General features: G+C 43.9%; 1 protein-coding gene across 1 annotated transcript in view; it reads left to right on the forward strand.

Annotated features, from left to right (window-relative positions):
- Window positions 1–21,468, forward strand: part of SPAG16 (sperm associated antigen 16) — a 381,187-nt gene that overhangs the window by 238,987 nt on the left and 120,732 nt on the right. Inside the window, exon 13 of the mRNA XM_032190097.1 lies at window positions 2,343–2,469. Coding sequence (XP_032045988.1) covers window positions 2,343–2,469 — 127 coding nt within the window. The remainder of the gene's footprint in view (window positions 1–2,342; window positions 2,470–21,468) is intronic.

The raw sequence follows: 21,468 nt of genomic DNA on the forward strand, positions 1-21,468 counted from the left end.
CCGGCTAAAAGATAGCTTGTATACAAGACAGTCTTGCTGAAATTATATCTCAGCTGGAAGGGAAGATGAGTTTATTTTATGTAGCAGTTGGAGATTCTTAGAAATATCAGTCAGTCAGCTGCCGGAGTGGTAAATTAAATCGCGAGAGGCAGAGCTCGCTCGTCAGCACACGGGGCGCTGGAAGCGGCACGGGGAGAGACAACTGCAGGGCCGAGTGTTTGTGTTCTTGATGGAAAAATGCAAATCATTTCCTTCCCTTCTGCTCCTGTCATGGTCCATCACTTGAGTCCATTTTCACCTTGCTAAGGGATTCGGGATGGGCCTTCCTGCTTTGGCACCTAATTAATCTCTCACAAGCCTTGTCTTGCAGCCGGCCTGCCTGGGATGGCCCCTATCCTACAGCAGTGGCTCAGGAACAAAATCCCCTCCTTTTCCTTTACTTTCCTTCCTTTCTTTCCTTCTCAAGCCCCCTCAAGCAGCTGAAAGCGTGATTCTTCCCCCTGCCTTTGAAAGGGACATGTGCACATCCCGGTGTTACCAGCAAATAGCGGGACACTGTCACACCACCCTGGTAGGTCACATTGTCCTACCAGAACTGCCAGGTGCCACAAAAATGCACAGCAGGATTGTCAGAAAAATGGTTGGACACTCAAAAAGCCCTTACAGTGTAATAGGCAGGCAGAAAATCATGGGTCACTTTTGCAAAATGGCAAACCTACCCACAAATAAACCGACGTGATCCGAGATGGAAAAAGCACATTCTCTAGTGTGAAACTTTGCCATGAAACTGTGAAACAAAAAGTTATTGTATTGAAGTTAGCTTTAGTGTCATGGATCAAGTGATCATGAATATCAGATATAGTGTGCACTGAGCTTTAACAACCGTGATACTTTATCAATAATTTAAAATGAGTCCTTGTGATAAAATAACACATGTAGTCTATATAATGGATAATACTGAGTAGTATAATGTATTATCTATAATAGAAAAACATAGATGGTGTAAAATGATACATGTAGAATCTAATATTCCTTTCAAATACATTTCCTGGATAATATTTCTACTGAGAAGCAAGTTATCTCCCTCCTGCTATCTCTTCTGTGGGGACAGGCGTGGTGTTCAGCTCAGCACAGCGTGCACATTTCAGTCTGTGAGAGGGAAGGGCAGTAAAATAGGGCTGAGAACTCACTTGGTTAGCTCAGCGATCTGGGAGAGTGCCCATCAAAACCCTTTAGCTCTACTGGCCTGTATCTGATCTGCAGTGCTGTTGATACAAAACCTGCAAGAGCTCCGAGAGTCTTCTGGCAACGAACAGGCAGGAGGGAAAAAAAAAAAATCACATCTTTAATTCCCTCTGCTGACAGCTTCCTTAATAAATATTGTAAGAAATTCTCGGTTAAGAGCCACCCAGTAATCTAATTTGCAAGCCCCAATGATATATTCAGCAGCCAGCTCAGGGGAGGTGCATTTCTACTGACAGCATCACATGAGCAGGGAATAAAATTTGGAGCTGTCACCGAAAGCTGTAGTAATTTATGATGGGTTGTTGGTTTTTATTTTTTATGACTATTTTTTTTGTCAGCTCTACAAAGAGGATAGAACTGCTACTGGCTTTACCTTGAATAGATTTTTGCTAAGTATGCACTCCTACTTGTACGTTTTCACAGGTTATAACAATACAAACACCGCAAACTGATGATGTTTTATCTCTAGCTGAAGAAATCATAGGCTGAACCCCATATCAGCATGGGTGACTGTTGTACACAACCATGCTGGGTGGAGAATGCCTGTTGATTTCAGTCCCCTTCCCATCTTGACATGCTCATGTGGACGTTACGACTTTGCCCTTCTGTTCAGTCTAAATAATCCCAGATTTGGTTGTTAACTTCTACCTTGTCCCAGCGCATCATCCGTGGGCTCTTCTCCTGCATTCCTATTAAAGGATCATCCCTCTCTGCTGTACACACAAACAAGACAAAAAAGAAGCCAAAAAGCTTTTTGAGATCATCACCGTATAGCCACCTTTAGCTTGTTTTGAAAGAAGTGATTCTCTGTTGTCTGCAATGGGAAAAGCTTCCAGTCTTGTGTTCCAGCCAAATCAGGTTCATACGCTGATCTGAGAACGACCCATAGTGTTGTCTCAAGTTAATTCATTAAAAGGTAGGAAAACAAAACAGAACAAAAAAGCAAATAAAAACCTCTGGGATATTACTTCATGGCTGATCTGCTGGGAGAAGGCAGGATGGTAAACAGGAAGATGTGTAAAACTTGCTACTGATTAACTTGTTTCTTGCATTGTTATCCTGAATGGCAAGTGCTATATTCCTGTATTCTTTTGCAGTGAGAGATGCAGATACACTCTGCGTGGCCATAAAGATTCGGTCAACAGCATTGAATTCCTTCCATTCTCCAACACCGTTCTCACAAGCTCTGCTGACAAGACTTTATCTCTCTGGGATGCCAGAACGGTAAGCGGCCTTTTTCTTGGTCTGTCTGGACTTCAACCCAAATGATGCCATGGTGGGTAGGAGAAAAATGAAAGCCAGCACAAAATTAAAACAGAAGGTAAGGGTGATGTAGCAGTACATTAACTCATTAACACGGCTGTTATCTACTGACCAAAATGACACCATTTAGCATTTCCTTGACATCTGAAATGCCAGGGTCCTCAAAGCACAACAAATGGACGTGCACCTAGATGGCTGAACGCACTTAGGCTTCGGTAGCGGCGGGCTCAGCAGTGGTCTGAAGTGCTGTGCACTGTGCTCTATCAGTTCAGTAGCTAGGACAGCCAAGGGTCAGTTTTGTCTGGCTTCTTTTGTAAGCGCTGGCATGTGCTTTAACTTCTGTACGAAGGAAACAGGGAAAGATAGCGTAAATATAAGATGCAGTAACATGGAAGTCTGAAATATTTATTCTTCATTTAGGAGGAATTCTCCCCAGAACTCTCTCCTGATTTCTCATGAAATATGTATGGTTTTCTCTAGAATATATCACTCTAGGCAGTTTCAAAAACTCTATCTCTTCCCTTATTCTTCTCTACCTTCATTCTTTGGTATAGGTATAAATGGATTTAGTACCTTGCAGAGAGTAATTGTCCCTGGTGCTTTGCAGACCAGTATGTAAATCCTGTTCAGGTAGAATACAAGTACAAGGCAAAAGGATTTTTTTTCTCTCTTTCATCAGAAAATTCAATAATTATTGCTGCTGTTGTGGTATTTCTCATAGATCAACCCTTGAAATTCTCCAGTTGCCTCTTGAGTAGGTAGTGCGGTCACTTTGTGTTTCCCAAACCGTGTAGAAGTACGAGATTCCAGCCCAGAGTAGAGAAAGCTGAATTCATGGGAAGGAATTGAGAGAAAAGAGGCAAAGAGCTAATGCTGTGTATTAATAGACATTGTCATCAGAGCTATACAAACACGGGATGAGAAAAACTGACATGAAAATGACAGTGGAATATTTGAGATGCTCATTAGGCAATTTCTATTTATGGATCATAGGAACAGCCTGAGTAGAAGGTCATTTAATAATAATCTTGGGCATAAAGCACAACAAATTAAAATGAAACCAGTCAAGACTCATTATTATTAAATGCATTGGTTTGTAAGAATATTTGATATCCAAATATGAATAATTCAAAAAGAGAATACATATTGAAATACAAACAGAAGTGAAAAACTCAGTGGAAAAATGGATTTCTGCTTTGCTTTGTTTTCAATAAATCCTGCATGGAACTTTATTGTGCGAATATTTCAGTAATTTTGTGCTCATAGCAAATTAACAGCACTGTAAAAGAGTTTCTGTTTGATAAACTTAGGGCAAAAGCCTGCTCGATTTTTCTTCATCAGCACTGTTTTTCAGCGTTGGGTAATATTGCTAAGCTAGAAAAGACCTTTTATGAAAACAAAACATTGCGTGTGGCATTTTATTGTGTGTTTATTCTGTCCAATTGTGTCCCCATCCAGGGGATGAAATCTTGCAGATTTCAGATGCGTGCCCACACTGAAGCATCGCTGTAAGTGGTGGAATCGCTGTGAACATGCTATCACCCTCTAAACGCTGAATGATAGTAAATGTTCCCTCCAGAAAGATGATGAATGATTTTCTCCTGTTAATTTGGAACAGAATATTTTCTCACCTCTGTGAGATCAATTAGCATTAAGGAGTACATTTAAGGTAATTTTAATGAAACATGAAAATCATACTCCGGTTTGTTTTCTCATAAATTAGATTCGTATTATTAATCACATCTTGCTCTTCAATCATTAACTTCAGTCAGCTCTTTATTATTAAAGATAATGGATGCAGAGAACTGTAAGTCAGAGCCGTGTAAGTTGTATGGACAATGAGCTCTGGATTTGGGGTAGAATGGAACATAAATCTTTGTAATTACTAAGCTGAGGCTATAATGCAGCCTTCAGACTTTGGAAATATGTGACTTTTTTCTTTTTTTTTTTTTCTTTTTTTTTTTTTAATTTTCTTTTATTATTTTTATTTTTTTCCAGATAACATAGGGTGAGCTGTAGTGGTTAAAATGCATTTACAGCCCAATGACTGTAATTTTAAAACAAAGTTACATGTTGCCTATAGGGAAATGACAACGCAGAAGGTACGGTATTTAGATGTTTATGGTTCTTTCCATCCATCCTGGGAGGAAAAACAGAGTTGGTGTTGGATTTGGGTAGGAACCATCCTCATGCTGTTCCAGACTCCTAGTGGATGAGATGAGATGTGTGAGGCTGAGGCTGCTGCTCATTTGTAGGGGTTTCTTGCCAGTAAGGCTGATGGTGCTTGTGCCAAGATAAGCTGTGGATTTCATGTCTCTTTATGCCAGTTTCATAGAAAGACAAGCACGTTCTGGCTTTTTACCAGAATATTTTCTTGCTGACACATCACAGCAAGCATCTCGACTCATGAATTGCAAAGCGCATCCAGTGATGAGTGTGAGAGGTGCAAATGAACATGAGACCCCCAGAGCACAGGTTCACCTGCTGGGGTTAATTCTTCGTGTGATAAGCGGTCTGCCACTCATCTGCATCTCCCCCGGTCCGATGAGTCACTTCTTGGGGCTGCGCAGGTTTGCCAGGATAACATTGGAGCCAAGCTGAATCTTTGCTCTTTCCCAGGCAGATAAAATGCCAAATATTTATACACTTAAATAATTAAATAGAGGGGGGGGAAAAAAAGTGCTTTTTCATTCTGCGTGTTTGAAACTTATTGATTTAGTAACTATCTCATCTGCTTTCTGCTTTTTGAAATGTCAGGTGCTACAAGCAGATATTTCGTTTGTTAAGAAGTTGTGCACTGGCTGTTGTTTAGAAGTCAGCACTCGGTAGCAATGCCCTAAGGACTGTGTCCCACCAGGATTTGGGAAGACTTGCAGTGTATACTTAAGTATTTTATCTTTTTCTATTTGATTGCATGAAATAAGAAGCGTGTGAGATAGGGTTTGGCAGTTGTTGTCTATTTTGGTCTTTACTGATGCTCAATTGCTTGTTGTTTAATATTTTAATTGTCCAGGCTGTATTTCTGACTTTATGATTTCCTTTGCACTGCAGCCTGGTAATTTAAGACAAGCCTTGTTTTTCTGCCTTCCTTCTGCAGGAGACTGCTGGCACACAACACAAATGAAATGATCCCATTCCCACCCCACTATCAAACTAATCTCCCTGACATCCAAACAGGAAAGCATCAAACATGTCAGCTTTTTACTGTCTGGGTCAAAGACGACTTAAATAGGGGTAAGACAGCTCAGCAGTGGCCAAGTGTAAGTTCTAGCTCTGTGCATAAAGTTTTATCCTCGACAGTAATTTGTGGGCTGAACAGCACTATCAAAAGTTAAAAGCTCCGAGGTAGCGTGTTCTTTGATGAATAATGCAGGCACCAATCTCTGAGGAAGAAGGGAAGAACAGGATGAGATTGTGCAAAGTCCTGCCTTAAGAGTGTCAAGTAATTCCTAGTAATGTTACTTGCTCTTGTGGAGCCAGAACCCTCCTCATAGGCGAGAGTGAAATTTCAGCCTGCCCTGAGCAAAGAGGGGAGCAGGAATTCAGGCAGAGCCCCCTCCTGGGCTGGTGCAGGGGTCTCGTGTTGGATTAAAAAAAATAAATAAAAATATATTCTTACAGCCCTTTTAAAAGTTATTTCCTAATAAACTGAGGCTTCTGTCCTATAGACGCTAGCCTGTCATTTTCTGCTAACGGCTATTGAGTGTGTTAGCCAGGGTTTGGTGGAGTAAAAGCTTCCATGCAGTTAGGTCTCTGCGATACAACAGGGGAACCCAAAATAAGGCTACATCGGGCAGAAGGGGCACTGCTCCCCGCAGCTGTCCGGCATCTCTTTCCCAGGGGTCCTCTGCTCTTCCACAGTGTGGCTGGAGGTGGGGATGGAAGGGTGATGGCTGGCACTGCCTGCTCTTGGCTTTCTGTCATCTACCCCACGGACTTTTAGATCCTGACATGAGCTGTCTGGGAGTTTGAAGTAGTAGCTTAAATCCCCAGTACTTGGGGTGGTGGTATTTGTGGTTTTACAGTCTCACCAAAGGCATCAGAGGTGAGGCACACAGATCATTTAAGGACAGTGGCTGTTTAATAGGGCTTTTCACACCATCTCCTACCTGAGAATAGATATACCAGCTTTCGAGCTCTCTGCTAAGGCTGCCAGCTGTGGTGTGGCATTAAAACGATGCGAGCTAGCTGCTCACATGTTTCTTATGGATGCAGAATAACCACAAGGATGCTGATCTTAAGCTCAGGTGTTGCAGACTTTCCCTTCACGACACAGCCTGTGCGTCCCCCGCGTGATGCCTGGGGCACAGCACTGCCCTGCTGGTGCAGCCGGATTGCGTCCCATCGCCTGCTCCCCATCGGCCTCTTCCTTCGATAACCTTTATTTGTTCTCCTCATGAAATACAGGCTATCTTTTAGACCTCTAATCTGTCGGTATTTATTTTGTCAGGCTTTAGTTAGCTCTGAATTGGTAGTTCCCTAAAACAACCTATCCCGTCTTTCATTTTCCCAGTGAAATACAAGCTGTCTTTTAGACTGGTTGTTTTACAACATAGATTTTGGCAGAACATTTTTATTTTTTTTTCCATTTGTAGGGGTGCTGCCTATCTGTGAGGGGACCTTAATGCCTGTGTTCATCGGGCATTCACTGGCCAAATTCAGGAACAGTTTCCGAGTGTTTTAAGGATCAGGCGTGGAGCAGTCAGGGGAGTTATTTGGAAATCCAGTCTAGTAGTCTTTACATTTTTTGGCCTAGTGCAGTTGATTTATCCCTGAGTAAACACCTTGGACACAAAATTATCAGTCAGAATATCCTCAGGGTATTGGGTTTGTCAGTTTTATTTGAGCCCTTTTGAACTCCAGAGGAATGAATTCAAGAGCCGAGTGCATATACGGGATGGGTCATTTAAAAAACTGTTGACAGGCAGTATGTGGTTCAAGTCAATCCTCTTCAAAAGTGGGTCAAAATTGAAGTTGTCACTACTGAAGATGAAGAGTTCTTCCGTGAGAAACTGAAATCTCTCAGTGTAGTCGAATTATTTTGCTTTGAGTAAGGGACGCGCAAGGATAGGCCCAGTTCCTGGCACGCAGCGTAACAAATTGTGTGTTCCTGATTTTGTTCTGTGTGTTTGTAAATAATGGGTTCATATTTTACAGCTCCCTGTCTTAATATGAAAAGGAGTTTATGAGTCACAGTAAAATATGAAATGAAGAACAAATAGGTATGAATATGGATTATGTTTTCTCCAAAAAGTACTACCAGAGAAAAGTAAAACTGGAAGAGGGTTGTGGGATAGCAGTTTGGATGCCTGCATAGTGACTTAGTGCTTGTTCAAAACCAAAAATATGGCTGAGGAAAAGTGTCTTGATTTCTTTCTAATCCTGAAAAATTATTGGAAAAAAACATGGTATGGTCACTGTCATTTTAAAAAATGCTGCATTCTGATTTTCCTCCAAAAATATTGTCCCTCAGACTGGAACGGGGACTCTGCCTGTCTGTCTTAGCCTTCCATTACTGACTCGTCCCTCCTTTTTCTTGCCCAAATCAAACCATCGAATCCAAAGTTTTTCTAGGTGTATAATCAGTTGATCTCATGGGCTTTTTTCCTTGTTAAACTAGGTTTAAATGAGGCTCTAAACATTTTAGATCAGACGAGTTACCTTGTTCTGCAAAGCTCCAGGTGAATTAGCGGCTCTTAAGAGGTTATAATTACTGTTTTATTAAGCTGTTCCTGTTCATTGACATGCCTGCTCCTGTCCGTTGGACGTTTGGGTCCTCTTGCCAGCTGGAAGGCAGCCCCATTTAATGCCTTGTCTTCCTGTGCCTTGTCTCCGTGACGTAGAAAAGCGATGCTCTTGCTTCATTTCAAGGAGATGCCTAGGAGAAGACGAGACAGGTCCGTAAGTTAAAGGCTAATACCCAGCTTGCCTCCTAATTCACATGAAATTTGTAAATGGCTTTATCTTGGCAGGGATGTAGTTATTTGGTTCAGTGGAAGTGATGCCTTTCCATTGTGATGTGTGCAGTCATTTAAGCTGCTGCCGGAGGAGTCCTCTGCAGCCTGAATGCTTTGGTCCTGTATGGCCACGGGTTCCCCAGGGGCTCTGCCTGAGTTTCCTGCTGCTGCTGCTGGAAATGCCCTTGCACCCTTCAGGCAATGCTTCTGGCAGTGTAGCCCGTTCTGGTTTTAACTCACCGTGTGTCTTAGAGAGAGTCTTGGCTCCCTGCTCCTGTCGTTGCTTTTCCCAAAGGGAAGGATCCTCTGGCCCTTCTCCAGCAGGTGCCAGTGGCACCCACCTGTGAAGTCCTGCTCACTGCCAAGCTCACAGACTCGTAGCACCCCGACAGGTCAGTGCAGCTGCCCGGCCCCTCTGCAAGCTTTTGTGCCTCTCACCAAAGCTGCAGGTGGGCTGGAAGGCTCTCTGTCCTTGGAGGATACAGTAGGATGCTCTAGCAGGGTAGCACTGCCTTTTAGCTCCTCATGCCTTCCCAGACAGGGGGTTGCTGCTTGCCTAGGTGTTCTGGAGCAATGCAGCTGCCTGAAACATGCAGTTCTCAGCTGCATCACAGCTCCGTGGGATGCTTCACTCGTGTGCTGTAAACCTGCACGGGCAGGCAGTGAGGAGACGGCGGGGCGGAGGGGGCTGCTCGCCCGCTGCTGCTTGAATCGGATCTCACCGGCTGTAAAATTAGAGTGGATCAATTTTCAGTCGCCGCTGGTTCTCTTAGAATATTAGTAGTAATTAGAGAGCTATAAATAGGTAAATTTAAAATTTGTGAAGTCGTAGCCAGGGGAGAAGTCTGGCTATAGATTTCAGTAAACACTTAACTAGTGGCGTGCGGTACAGGAGCAGGCTCTGCTGGAGCGTGCGGCGCGATGGCATTTGGTGTGTCCCTGATTATTTAGAAATGAAGTGAGAGGAGGAGGCTGCATTCCCGTCTGGGCAGCAAATAGATTGACCTGGATCTGAACTTCTTACCAACCACCTGTGTACATCTCTAATGCGTGCCCATGATATATTGCAGTAAGGAGGAATTTAATTTTTATGTCACCAATGTCACTTTGAAACAAAAGGAGAGTAAAGTTCTTTCAGAGGCTTTGGGAAAGGCCTGGCTGCAGAATAACATTTGCATTGACTTCTTGGTCCTAAAACTCTAATTAAATTATTGATTATGAAGCTGGCTGCTTTCTTAATAGTTCCTAATGTAACAATTAAAGCAAAGTAAGTAATTAAAAATGAAAAGATCAGTCTGCAAAGTACAATCTTCAAAAGGTCATTTTCAACCTAATCGCCTTTTGGAAAGAGGCAAGAATAAAACAAATGAGTCATTAGTAAAAAAGCAATTTGGTGTGTGTATGTGTGTAATAATGTTCTTAGCAGATTACCACTGGCCACACAATACCTAAATTAATTAAAAATAATAGCTAAATTTACTTAGAAGGTATTATATTAACACCCCTGTTCCCAGATCGGGCTCCGTTGTGCTCCTGCTCTGGGCAGCTCGTAACCAAGGCAGACACCAGCAGCTTCAGCCCAAGAGAGCACCACATTGCAGTGCAACCATTCTGGTGTTATTTAACATCACAAGCAATGTTTTGTGCTACACAGACAGTTTGTTAGCAACTTTTTTGTAAGCAGGAGAGGGAAGGAGAAATGTGCTGAGGTCAGTGAGGTGGCCCCTGGGTGTTTCTAGACGTGAAATGTAGCAGGGAAGGGAGCACAAAGGTGTTTGCCAGAAAATGTTCAAAGCACTGGTTAGCACCATCGCCTTTGACAGGGCAGAAGTGAGAGGTGACGCTGGAGGATTTAAGAACCAGTAAAGTTTAGAATTTATGAGTGAAAAGCAGTCGGTAGTAAGCAAGGCAGCCAGCCAGGCATTGTTTGCCTGCCCCTGAAGGCAGAGCTGCTGCATTTTGTACTGGTGGTGTTCTGTGCCCACGGCTTTTCATGCAGCACTCATGATGTTACACGAAGTAAAATCTCCTTTTGCATCATCTCTGAGATTTAGCTATCGTGTCCTGACAAGCCAGGGAAGGAAACAGATTTGAGATGAACGCTCTATTACAAATGCTGCAACCTCTGCCACAGATGTTTTGAGGTAAAATGCCAAACTTTAAAGCATGGATGCCAAAGTTTGCAAAGCAACTGAGTGCCATATTCAGCACCTCCCGTGCCTGTACATAATGCATGTGGCAGTGCACAGGGCCATTCGCTAAACCAGAATTCAGATAAGCAAGTACAGCAAAGAAATAAACGTGTCGGGTGTCTAGGAGCTGTCTAATGTGGTGAGCTTTATAGACGTTTGGGGAACTGACCTCCCACGTTACTGTGCACAGTAACATACTTCCTCTACACCCTTCCTCTAGACGGCAGTTGTGCTGCTCGCTTCACTTAGGTTCTGCTTCAACACGTTTGCTCAGAATCCTGCTCTTGACAAGGCAGTAGGGGGAAAAATTACCATGCCATTCAGATCGTATGAGAAATGGATACATCTGTTAGTCTTTTAAGCTAAAGGCGTTGCGTCTTAAATGGTCTTTTCTTTCTGCAATTAACTGTGGAGTTTTCTTTCTGCACGTAGTAACTGAAGAGAGCAGGTTACAGACACGAGTTCTTTATGAAAGGCCCTCTTTGGGGATCAGTGCTTCTGCCTGCACACCTACTGCTCTGCCATGTTCTGGTGAAGAAGTGGTATGGGTAGGTTGTGAACCTTCCCTTTATCTGCATTCCCCAAGAGCTGTTTTTATGTGCTTCGGAGCACAGAGCTGCTGGTCTCTCACATTGAAGTACGGTGTCTGGACCCGCTCATCTGCACTAAATATGCTATAATGGGGTTTTGCTTTGCACATTCAAAGATTACATTAAATTAGTACTACAAGCATGAGCTGCTTTATATCACAACTGTAATCTACCATCCCATCCCAGACACAACTGTGTGAACTTGTTTAAGGAGGCTGATGACCTGGTGAATGTGGCTACACATTCTCAAAAAAATCTGTTAACAACAAAAAAAAAGCAAACATGAAAAAAAAAAGCAAACATGAAAAAAACAACCAAACCTTAGAAATCACTTTGCCTTCTCCTAACAATAATATTGCGAAGTAAGTAGTATATTTTCAATAAACAGCTTTCCACTTTGGTAAATAGTGAATCAAAATGTTGGTGTTTACCCAGCCTGCAGTCCATCTGTTGCTTTGTATAGATCGCTCCTTTCTAACCGCTCCTGCCGATGTGCAGATTTACTCCATTCTGGTTCTGCACAACCTCAGTGGGTGGCTTCTTTAGACTCCCTGTTCACACCCCACTGCTAGAACAGAAAAAGAGAGCCTGGCTGAGAAAAGCTCGAACTGTAAACAGGCAAGCCTTTGGGATGAGTTCAGCTGTGTGTTTTTTATTGAAAGACTGGAACCTCAGAGCTTGCAACATATTGGCTAAAAAGAGATTTTCTTGCTGTTTCAAATCAAAATGAAGTAGTCCGTTTTTGACCAAGAATAGTCTTGCAAAATGGCTGAGAGGGTCCTGAGTTCTGGAGAAAAAGTTCTAGGCTGTCAAAAAATGCTTTGAGTAGGATGTTCCATGCAGCATTGATGGATAGTGAAAGTTTGCAATGGTAATTCATACTTCAAACATTTTGCCTGATAGAAATTTTGTAGTATATATGTTGAATGTACAGAGAACTGGCACATGAGCAGAGGTTTACAACAGCATTATGCTCTGATGCCCCCAGGGCAACAGCATGGAGAGGGCTTGTTCACATTTTATGGTCCAAGCCTAGCGTGCAACTCTTTGGTTATAATCGAATTTCAGCTTCCATATTTATAAGTGCAATAAACAGCCAAGGACATTTTGTATTAAAAGGTGTCGCGGTTTGTCGAATATGAAAATGATACAAAATTGGGGAGATGCTTCTTTTTTTCCTCATCTGATCAGGAATTTGTTTATGCATAGTATCTGTATCACCTCACCTCTTCCCTGTCTCCCCTTTCTCTCTTTCTTGTTCATCTAACCTGTGATTGAAAAGCCATATTAAAAGGTAAGGGTCTTGCTATTTTATAGTGTGCTGCCCTGATAATGTAAAGGTGATTCAGCCGAAGTCCTAAAGTGAACGATTGGAGTGGAGGAGCGATGACACAGCACCGTTGTACAGCTCCACTGCAGACTGCTTCACTAGACCGCCCTGATGGGACTTTGTGCTGCCGGTGCAAGTAGGACTGTGCATTCTCTCGTTGTCTTGCAGCTGAGCTGATGTGATGGTGTAGCTGCCAAAGTGCCAGAATGAGCAGCAACCTGCTGCCTGGAGGGCTGCCTGTGTACCCAGAGAACCCCAAGCATCCCCACTTTGCAGCAATGAGTAAGTCGTTGCTAGTTATGTGCTGTCATTTATGTGAGGCAGCTAAGAGATCTCTCTGTGTCACCATGCCAGGCTGGGCTTTCCCACCAACAGGACGGTATTCCAGTCAGTGCTGTGAGTTATGGCCTTGTTCTCCTTAGCAGCCAGCTTCCCTTGCAGCACAGTGTTTGCCCAGGCTCTCTTATGTGGAGGCAGGCCTCAGAGCGTGGTGGCGTCACGTGGAATTGCCTCTGTACGCTGTCTTCTCCTGTGCTTAATGGTGTCGTCCTTGTTTTCTCAGAACAATTAGGCAGACCTCAAGGATGCACGTTTATCAAAGCAGTCAGCACGCCATTCCTCAGCCCCGCCGTAAATCCCCCGTCTCACAGAGTCTCCCACGCCAAATCCAATTGCTAGTGCACTAATCCCAGCACAAACGCTGCGTTGGGATGCTTTGTGTCTCTTGTTCCTGGCAGCCTGCACTCTGTCAGCTCCCATTCAGGAGCATGGTCTCAGAGCCCATCTTAATTGTGATTCAGGTGATTTCAGAGCCAGGGCAGAAAAACAAGCTTCGGCAGCAGCATTGTTGTCTCTCAAGTTGAGATTTCTGGCACTAGTTCGCTGCAGCACTATTGAAATTAATTGTTTCAGGACCGAAAGTGTCCTGGCACAAGGACAGGAGGAATGAGGCACTGCCAAAAAGGTAGCACCAGTTGCTCCCCCGAGAACTGACTGTTCCTGCACCACTCAGCGTGGCTCTCAGGACAGAGGGGATTTACTGGTAAACACTGGTTTTATAGTTTATTTAGCTTTCCATCTTCTCTAAAAATAAATATGTAATTATTGCGTTCCTGTTTTTCGTCTTCTGTGGCTCAAGCCCAGCTTCCCTGTCTCCAAGTGCGTTTCAGGCCAGTGTTTTGCAAATGATAGTATTTTGCATGCCAGTCCCTTACTCAGCTGATTGTTTCTTTCCCCTCTCTCTCCTCCAAAATGCTTTATAGAGAAGCAATAATCTTTCAAAAAGAAGACATTTATCACATGCAGATTGGAAACACTGGGACAAAACTGATAGGCAAGAGGCAGAATTTAGCAACGTAGCCTTTGTACATAATCTTTCCCTGCTGGTGACTGGAATAAATATCAGTGGTCCAATTTTCCACCGTGAACAAGCCCAGCACAGGAAAAGAGATGCTCAGTGATGTATGCTGATACAACTGTGCCCCAGCCCCACTTTTTATTTAAATCCTTTCTGTTTTCTATTTGGTTTGTGCAAAAGCAGCAAGGAGTTGCTTTAGCCAGAAGCACTGGAAGAACAGGTGAGGTCAGGGGCAGAGTGAGTCCAGTGGCACCTCTGGGACATCTCGAGACCTGTCCAGCCCTGCTGGCACAGCAGCCTCCAGGGAGTTTCATCCTGGGGAAAAACTGTGTAAAATATTTGAATAATTTTGGTTTAGGGATCTGTTTTTTGGTGGATTTGGTCCCATCTAAAATCTTCCCTTTCCAAATCTGAAAAATGGATTTTGCGAGACCTGCTGTGGATTTGCTGAGCAGTCCCGTTTTTGCTTCCCTTCTAATCACGTTATTAAAAATTAGCCCTTTGTCAGCTCCTCTCTGAATAATGCAGAGCATCACGTCTCAGATTCCCCTGCCGTGGAGCGCCGTGACCCATGGTGGAGGCGTTGAGTTGGATACGGCCAGGAATGTGCAGGGCTGGTGCTGGTGCTGGCCCACGGGGGGCTGCTTTTCCCCGAGCACATCGATCCCAAGGGGCTCTTGCTTTCTGAGACCTGGTACAGAGCATCTCGGGAGTGGGAGGGGGTTATTTCAGAAGAGTAATTGTCTTACTTTAAATAGAACAGCATTACTGTGCCTAGGAAAGAACTTCTTCCTGAAGTTCTTTTGTTATTACTTTTTTTTTTTTATTCTTTTTTAATCCAGAATCTACTCTTTTCTGGAGTAAAGATGCACATATCTTGTTACCAAGATTTTATTTTCAATTTAGAGCCAGGTATTAACCAGTGGAGTGTGCCTTGCTATAAATGAGCTGTCATTGCACACACACCTGTAAGTTAAAAAGTGTGTCTGGGAGTGTGCGGGGAGTATGAGTATGCACATTTTTCTAGATTGGTTTTGCTCCCTCTGAAGCAATTAATAGTCAAGAGTAAATAGTTGCCTTTAACATTTCAAGTTTAACACATTATTATTGGACGCTGCATGATAACTAAAACCCAAGTTAGCAGCGTCTTGTAATGATCAAAACTTTTTTTCGGTGTGGGTGATGGCAGCCCATAACTGCCTGCTGTTTGATTTAGGTGTGCCACGTTTGAAGAGTTCAGTTATGTACGACAATGAAATCAGCCAAGCAGCTTACATTACTCACCGGTCCCGCTCAACATGAGCGATCGGATTGTGTTTCCTAATTAGCGTGTAAGGAAACGGATAATAAAGCTTTTTCCTAAAAATGCGTATTGTCAATTTCCACACCTCTACTCCAAATTTGCTCATTTTTAACCTGCCAAAATGAAATAAATGTTTGTTGAGGGTATAGAAAAGGTAATTACTTTTCTTCTCCTTTAACTTCCTCTTAATTAACTTTTAATGTATGCTGTTACTCAGGGAGCATTCCTTAATAGTAAATGTGTCTAAAATAGAAAAAGACAGAGATTTAAATGATTTAGACAAACATCTGCTTAACATAGAGGCATGAAAATTACAGAATCAGGAAAACAGTGGCTTACTGCCAAAAAAAAAAAAAAAAAAGCAATCCTTTTCTATTAATCTCCTTCCCTTGTGCATATGAGCTTAGAAGAAATGATCCAGCTTTCAGGTTGGGAATATATGGTCTAATGATAGAAGCTTTCTGAGCATCACCAAATTAAGAGAGATTTTGAAGGACAAGTTATTTCTGTTACGAAAAAATCAATATTTTGATTGGTTTTGAAGGAGACCTCTTTCTTCATTTCTATCTGAAATTAAGGGAAGAGTGGCAGTTTCTATCTATAGTTTCTGTCTACCTGACTATATAATGTTAATCCATAGTGTTATTAAATAATTGTTTAGATAAATTGGTTCTGTCTTTAGCAATTTAGAATAATATTCTAAAGTAATGTTCAGTAAGAGTGTATTAAAATAATTGCCTGCTATTTATTTTTCAGCAATATTCATCTGTCAGAAATGGCATAACAACAAGAAATACTTTGTCAGACCGGCTAGATTTCCGATAGTTGAATCAGTAGAGTAAATGCTATTATGGTTGTACAGAGCTTCCCAAATAATGATAGAGATTATGGGTGTGTTACAAACCTTAATGCAAACCGTCTTTTAACCTTGCTTGACAGTAATCTGGTCAAAGAGAATTTCACCACAAAATGCTGATTTACCCAAATGTTTCTGCGGAAACAACTCTATTTTAGTATTTTATATTTCTGTGACATGCTGGGCAGTGTCCCAGGAGCTCCGTTCCTCATGGCCTGGGTTGGGGCAGGGTGGTAGAGCGCCAAGCTGGGAGCCCCCGGTCCTGGAAGAGAGCTGTCCTCCTGTGCGAGGCATGGAGCCCAAGGACGTTGAGCACGTCAGTTCTGTCTAAAAAGACATTGTGATGGCAATTTGCAGCCCCACGTCTTGTACTGTGCGTGCAAAGTGAGGCATACAGGCCTTTGGGGTTTTCCACTTCTTGACTTCAGCACAGCACCCTGCAACCAGAGCTACGCCAAGCCCCAAGGTGCTTGGGTGGAGAGTGCGTCCTGCGGTGTCTCGCTGGGCTTCCCAAGGAAGAACGAGGCACGAAGGGGCGCAGCGTTGATTTCTTAGCAAGACACGCCAAAACCCAGCCTGATTGCAGCCTTGACCCTCTGCTTCGTGCTGTGCTGTGGCACTGAAAGTGCTGCTTGGCTTGATCCGTCTGGCGGTGGGCAGGGAGGACACAAACTGAGTCACGCAGTACAAGTAGCCTTGTAACTCACAGGTGTGCCCTTCTTGGGCTAGGATGGAAAGACAGCAGATTGAAAACTTTCTGCACATCAATATGTGGATGGAAAAATCAAATTACAGCATCTTCAGGATATTGAAGCATTCCTCTTCAATAATTCTGATCTATTTTTTCAATTCCTAAAAATATACTTAAATCTAAACTTGTTAACGTTTTAGAACAGAAATTTGTTTTGATTTGGTAAGCCCAAACTTTTTAAAAAGGTAATTTTTGGCGCTTCTGATATTTATTTACCAAATGCATGTCAGCTGATTTCTTTAAACTGACCCATTTTTTGATCAGATGTGTGGTTTAACAAGTCTTTATGTCCTCCCCACCCAGCAAATACACAGTCAATACTTAGCTCTCGTGTTCAGTTGACAACACTTCTGTTAGTAAGAGGACATGGAAGGAAGCGTAAATGGGGTGAAATCCGGCCTGTGTGCTGGGTGTTGGGGACTGGTCCCAGGAACAACCACGTATTCTGATGTCTTCTGGCTGGCTGGCTCTCCACCCGGGATCTCCCTCCCAAAACTGAGGCACTGATGGGAGGTATCACACACGGCAGCTGCGGCTTCAGCGCTGAGCGGTGCGGCTGTAGCTGCGGGGAGATTTCTTGGGATGATGTACGTGGTGGCTGAGGGACTACTCCTCCTGTGCCGGGCTCTCTGCTACTTCTCTCCTGTCGTACCGTGGGTCCTACCTTACGACATCCTGCCACAAGCAAGAGGACTCAGGATGATACATGAGACGGCTTCAAGACAATAAAAATTAGGTAGACCTTGCTCCATTCTCCATCACTGTTACTGCCCCATCCTTCGAGAGGAGGGATCTGAGTGTGAAAGACAGAGGAGACAACAGTGTGGAGTAGAGAGATTGTGTTTTACTTCCCTGTCAGGTAACTGTGGATGGTGTGGGTGAGCAGAGAGAAGGATGATAGCAGGACAGAATCAAGCGTAAATGAGAAATATGTGCTGAGAAAGATGGAAGTAAAAGCAGTGGAAGAAACAAAAGCAGCAGTGCCGGGAGGAAGAGAGGACATAAAAGAGCTTAAGGGAAGGAAACAGCAAACAAAAACCAGGACGTATTATATATTTTTGTTATCTGTTTTCTGCTCAGAAGCTTCTACCTAATAAAAGGCTCTATAATAGTGATTGATTTGTAATCTCTAGTGTCATTGCCCTCACTTCCCCCCAAAGCCATCTGGAGGCTGTTTATAGCCAGCCCATTGAAAAGTATGAATTGCAGCAAAGAAATTCTGCCTGGCAGAAAGAGGGATTGGTAATCAATTCCCTTCCTGCCAGGCAGGGCTCCTGTGCTCCCTTCGCATTTGCTGCCTGGTATCCTGTCTGCAAAAAGCCGCCGGGGATGGTACCCGGGGAGGAGCGTGGTGATACCGGGGATTACAAATCAATCCTTCCCATTGTTGCTGGAGCCTGCTGTTGACAAACAACGCAGTTCCTTCGTTCGATAATGTAGTTGTTTTGAAGGATGAACAAAAAAATTGGGGAGCTTTCCAAGATTCCCTGCTGTCACCGGGCCCGGGGTGCCCGGGAAGCGACAATGTTCGCATGAAAGGTGCACGAGCAGGCAGGGGAGCTTGTGTCTTTCAAGGCTTGTGTTTCCTATTTTTTCTCTCTTCTTTGCGTGTCCAAGGAGCTGGGCAGACAGCATTTGGAGGAGAAAGGTATTGCCTGCTCAGAAGCGCGAACAGAAAAGGCTGGGACCTGCTTGGGGTGAGACAGGGCGGTGCTGGAGGAGAGGTAGAGAAAATCAGCAGAAGTATCATCAGCAACGCTGTGAGAGGAGGAGAAAACAGCTCCCAGGAAGAAAACCCCAGAGGAGAACAGCTCTGGGGAAGAGTACTGGAGCACTAGCAGCCAAAGAGGCAGCGTGTGGCTACGTGTCAGCAGCTTTTAGGGCCAGCATGGGCACAGGGAAGCACGGCCGCGCTGCACGGTAGGAGGCTGCAGGTGATGGGGTGGGCGAACATCGCTGCCACGCGTCTCCTGCACGGCCCTCTCAGGCTCCTGCTGGGGATACAAAGGGAATAAATAAAAATGTAAAAGAGGAATTACTGAAACTGTCCCTTGATAACTAAATGGTTGATCATAAATTGGAGTGTCTATGCAAATGAAGTAAATAATTAAAAACTCCAAGAACAGCACTGACTAGGTGGTTGATGGCTGGCAATTATAAAAGCTGAATTTTTAATATGCATACATCTAAGGAGCCAGTAAAAATTAGCTCCTAGACTAATGGACTTGCCTTTCTTCCAAGGCAGAATTTTAATGAGAGCATTATTTATAGCAGAGCCCAAGAACGAGCGTTTTCTTGCTCAGTCTCGTTTCTTCTCTGCTGACATTTTATTCATTAACCTTTGAACTTCTTTAGAGAAGAATAATACTCTACACAGCGGAGGGCAAAGATCACCCTGACCCCCTGAAATTAGTCACGGGTCATATATTGTTAAGAGAGTTACTTCTTCTAACAAATAATGTTTATAAAGCCCCGTTGGTGATATGTCCTCGTTTCATGCTGGTTTCTGAGTCATTTATTTGCAGTTCACTTCACTGAAGAGAAAACGAGCATCATGTGGTATCTCAGAGTGCACTGCTGCTTCTGCCACCCTGTCTTGTACGGGGAGGAGACAGACACCCAGACGAGAGCTGGGAGCCTACCCTGGCCATATATCCTTAGCAGGCATGAGAGGTGCTCGCCACGTGGCTGCGAGGACACAACTTAGGGTTGAGCTCTGGCAGCAGCTCAGCCCTGTCGGCACGGTGACCCTGCGGCACACCTCGGGCTACGGTGTGTAGTGATGAGGGAGGTAGGAAAGGAGAAGGAAGAGAAAAGGAAAATAATGTTTAAAATACCATTTCTCATTTTAAGAAAATGGTGTCTTCTGAAAAGAAAATCTTGTATTTCATTATTTACTAAGGGAAATCACGAGGCTGAAAATGTTGAGCTGCAAGAAATATAAGCCAAGGGTCGTGCTGACTGCTCGCTGAATCTGAGAAATGGAGTTAAACTTTGTTTTGCCCTGGGCTGCTTTTAAATGTGGTGTCAGGATCCCCCCCCAGCCTTCAGCCATGGATACCAGCAGACTTCCTTTTCTTCATGTTGCGCAGGAGGCACTAATTTCATTCTCACTGAAGAGTAAGACTTCAATAGAGGCTCGGTCTGTTCAGGGTGTGAAATGCCGTGCAAGCAGTAGCTTTTATTTATGGCACTTCTTCTACCAGTGTTCTTGCAACTTGGGCATTCAAATGATTGAACACTGAGAGCATCGCTCTACAAGAAGTGGCATTTAATTTGGTAGATGCCTGAACGTTGTTATGGAACTGGATTGTTCGTGTGCATGTCTAATGCCGATAATTTTTTTCTGAATTAATTTTTAAAACTCTTTGGTTTTTGACACTAATGTCTGCTTTCTGAGATATCTTAGTGTTATCTTAGGATGTTATCATATTTGTGTCTGACTCAGGTACTCTTTCATCTCACTGAGAGTGCGTGGCAGCACTCGGAGAGATAGAAAGGAGCTGGGAAATGTTTTTAACTTTCCATCACAGGAGCTGCAGGCTCGGTTTGAGAAACTAAGGCCAAGACTTCAGCAGGATACAAAAATGAATGGACATCTGTATATATAATGAGACCATACAGTGTGTAACGTAGAGCAAGATTGGGCTTGAAATAGTAGCTGTGGACGGCATCACCACCTGGCTGAACCTTCAGAAGTAGCAGGTTTTGTGTGTTGCTGGGTTGGCAAACTGGAGCACGTGTGGTTCTCCTGGTCTGGGAAGTGTCAGCGGGGCTAGAGAGGGCTGTTGAACCCCCTTGGCTGTGAATTATTTGCTCAGGTATTGTCTTGGCCACGTCACTCTCCTTGCTGTCACTGTGCTGTCTATACAAAGTGACTCAGCGCTGTTATCTGCCGCTTTTATGAAACATCCATGGGCCAAAACCAGCCACTGCAGCATTGCAGCACAGAAAATGCCCAAATAAACCAATCTTCTGAAGTGGTCCTCCCTTCTTTCCTCCTGGTCCCTGTCCTGGTGGGATAACTTGTAGGGATAACTGGTTGCTGCAGCTGTGTGTACGCTGTGCTTGAACACAGAGCTTCTCCTCCTGGAAGCCTTCCAGACACGTGTTTATTTTCTGGTGTTTCTGCCCTGCTCTTGGGTTTGCAGGTATTTCCTGAAAACGTCCGTGTTTCACTTGTTTCATGAAGTGCCACTGAAATTCAGGCTTGCGTAGGGTCTGTGCATGCCCTGGCTGTTTTATCTGATGAAGGGTAAGTAGGAGAGTGTCGGCATCTTTCATTGCACTTAACAGCAAGCGTTAGAAAACTAAGCTTTGTAGTGCTCCTCTCTGAGGATGGTTCGTTCACATTCTCATGGCTTGCTCAGGTTCAGATACTCACTCAGAAATCGTAGCAGCTCCCAGGGTCATTACTGACCTGCTCTGTCAGGCTTTGTCCCCTCGCCCAGCTCGACTTCTGCGTGGACTTGCTGTGGGCCTTTCCAAAAGGAGCTGGGCAGTGATTGCCTGGTGGATCTCTGTCCAGCCAAGGCTTGGTGGCTGTATTCAAAACGCGGGTTTCTGCACCAAGTCCTTTCATCCTCTAGGCAGTAGGATGCTGGGGGAAAGCCACGTTGATCCT

The sequence above is a fragment of the Aythya fuligula genome, chromosome 6 (assembly GCF_009819795.1).
Source record: "Aythya fuligula isolate bAytFul2 chromosome 6, bAytFul2.pri, whole genome shotgun sequence".
Lineage (NCBI taxonomy): Eukaryota > Metazoa > Chordata > Aves > Anseriformes > Anatidae > Aythya > Aythya fuligula.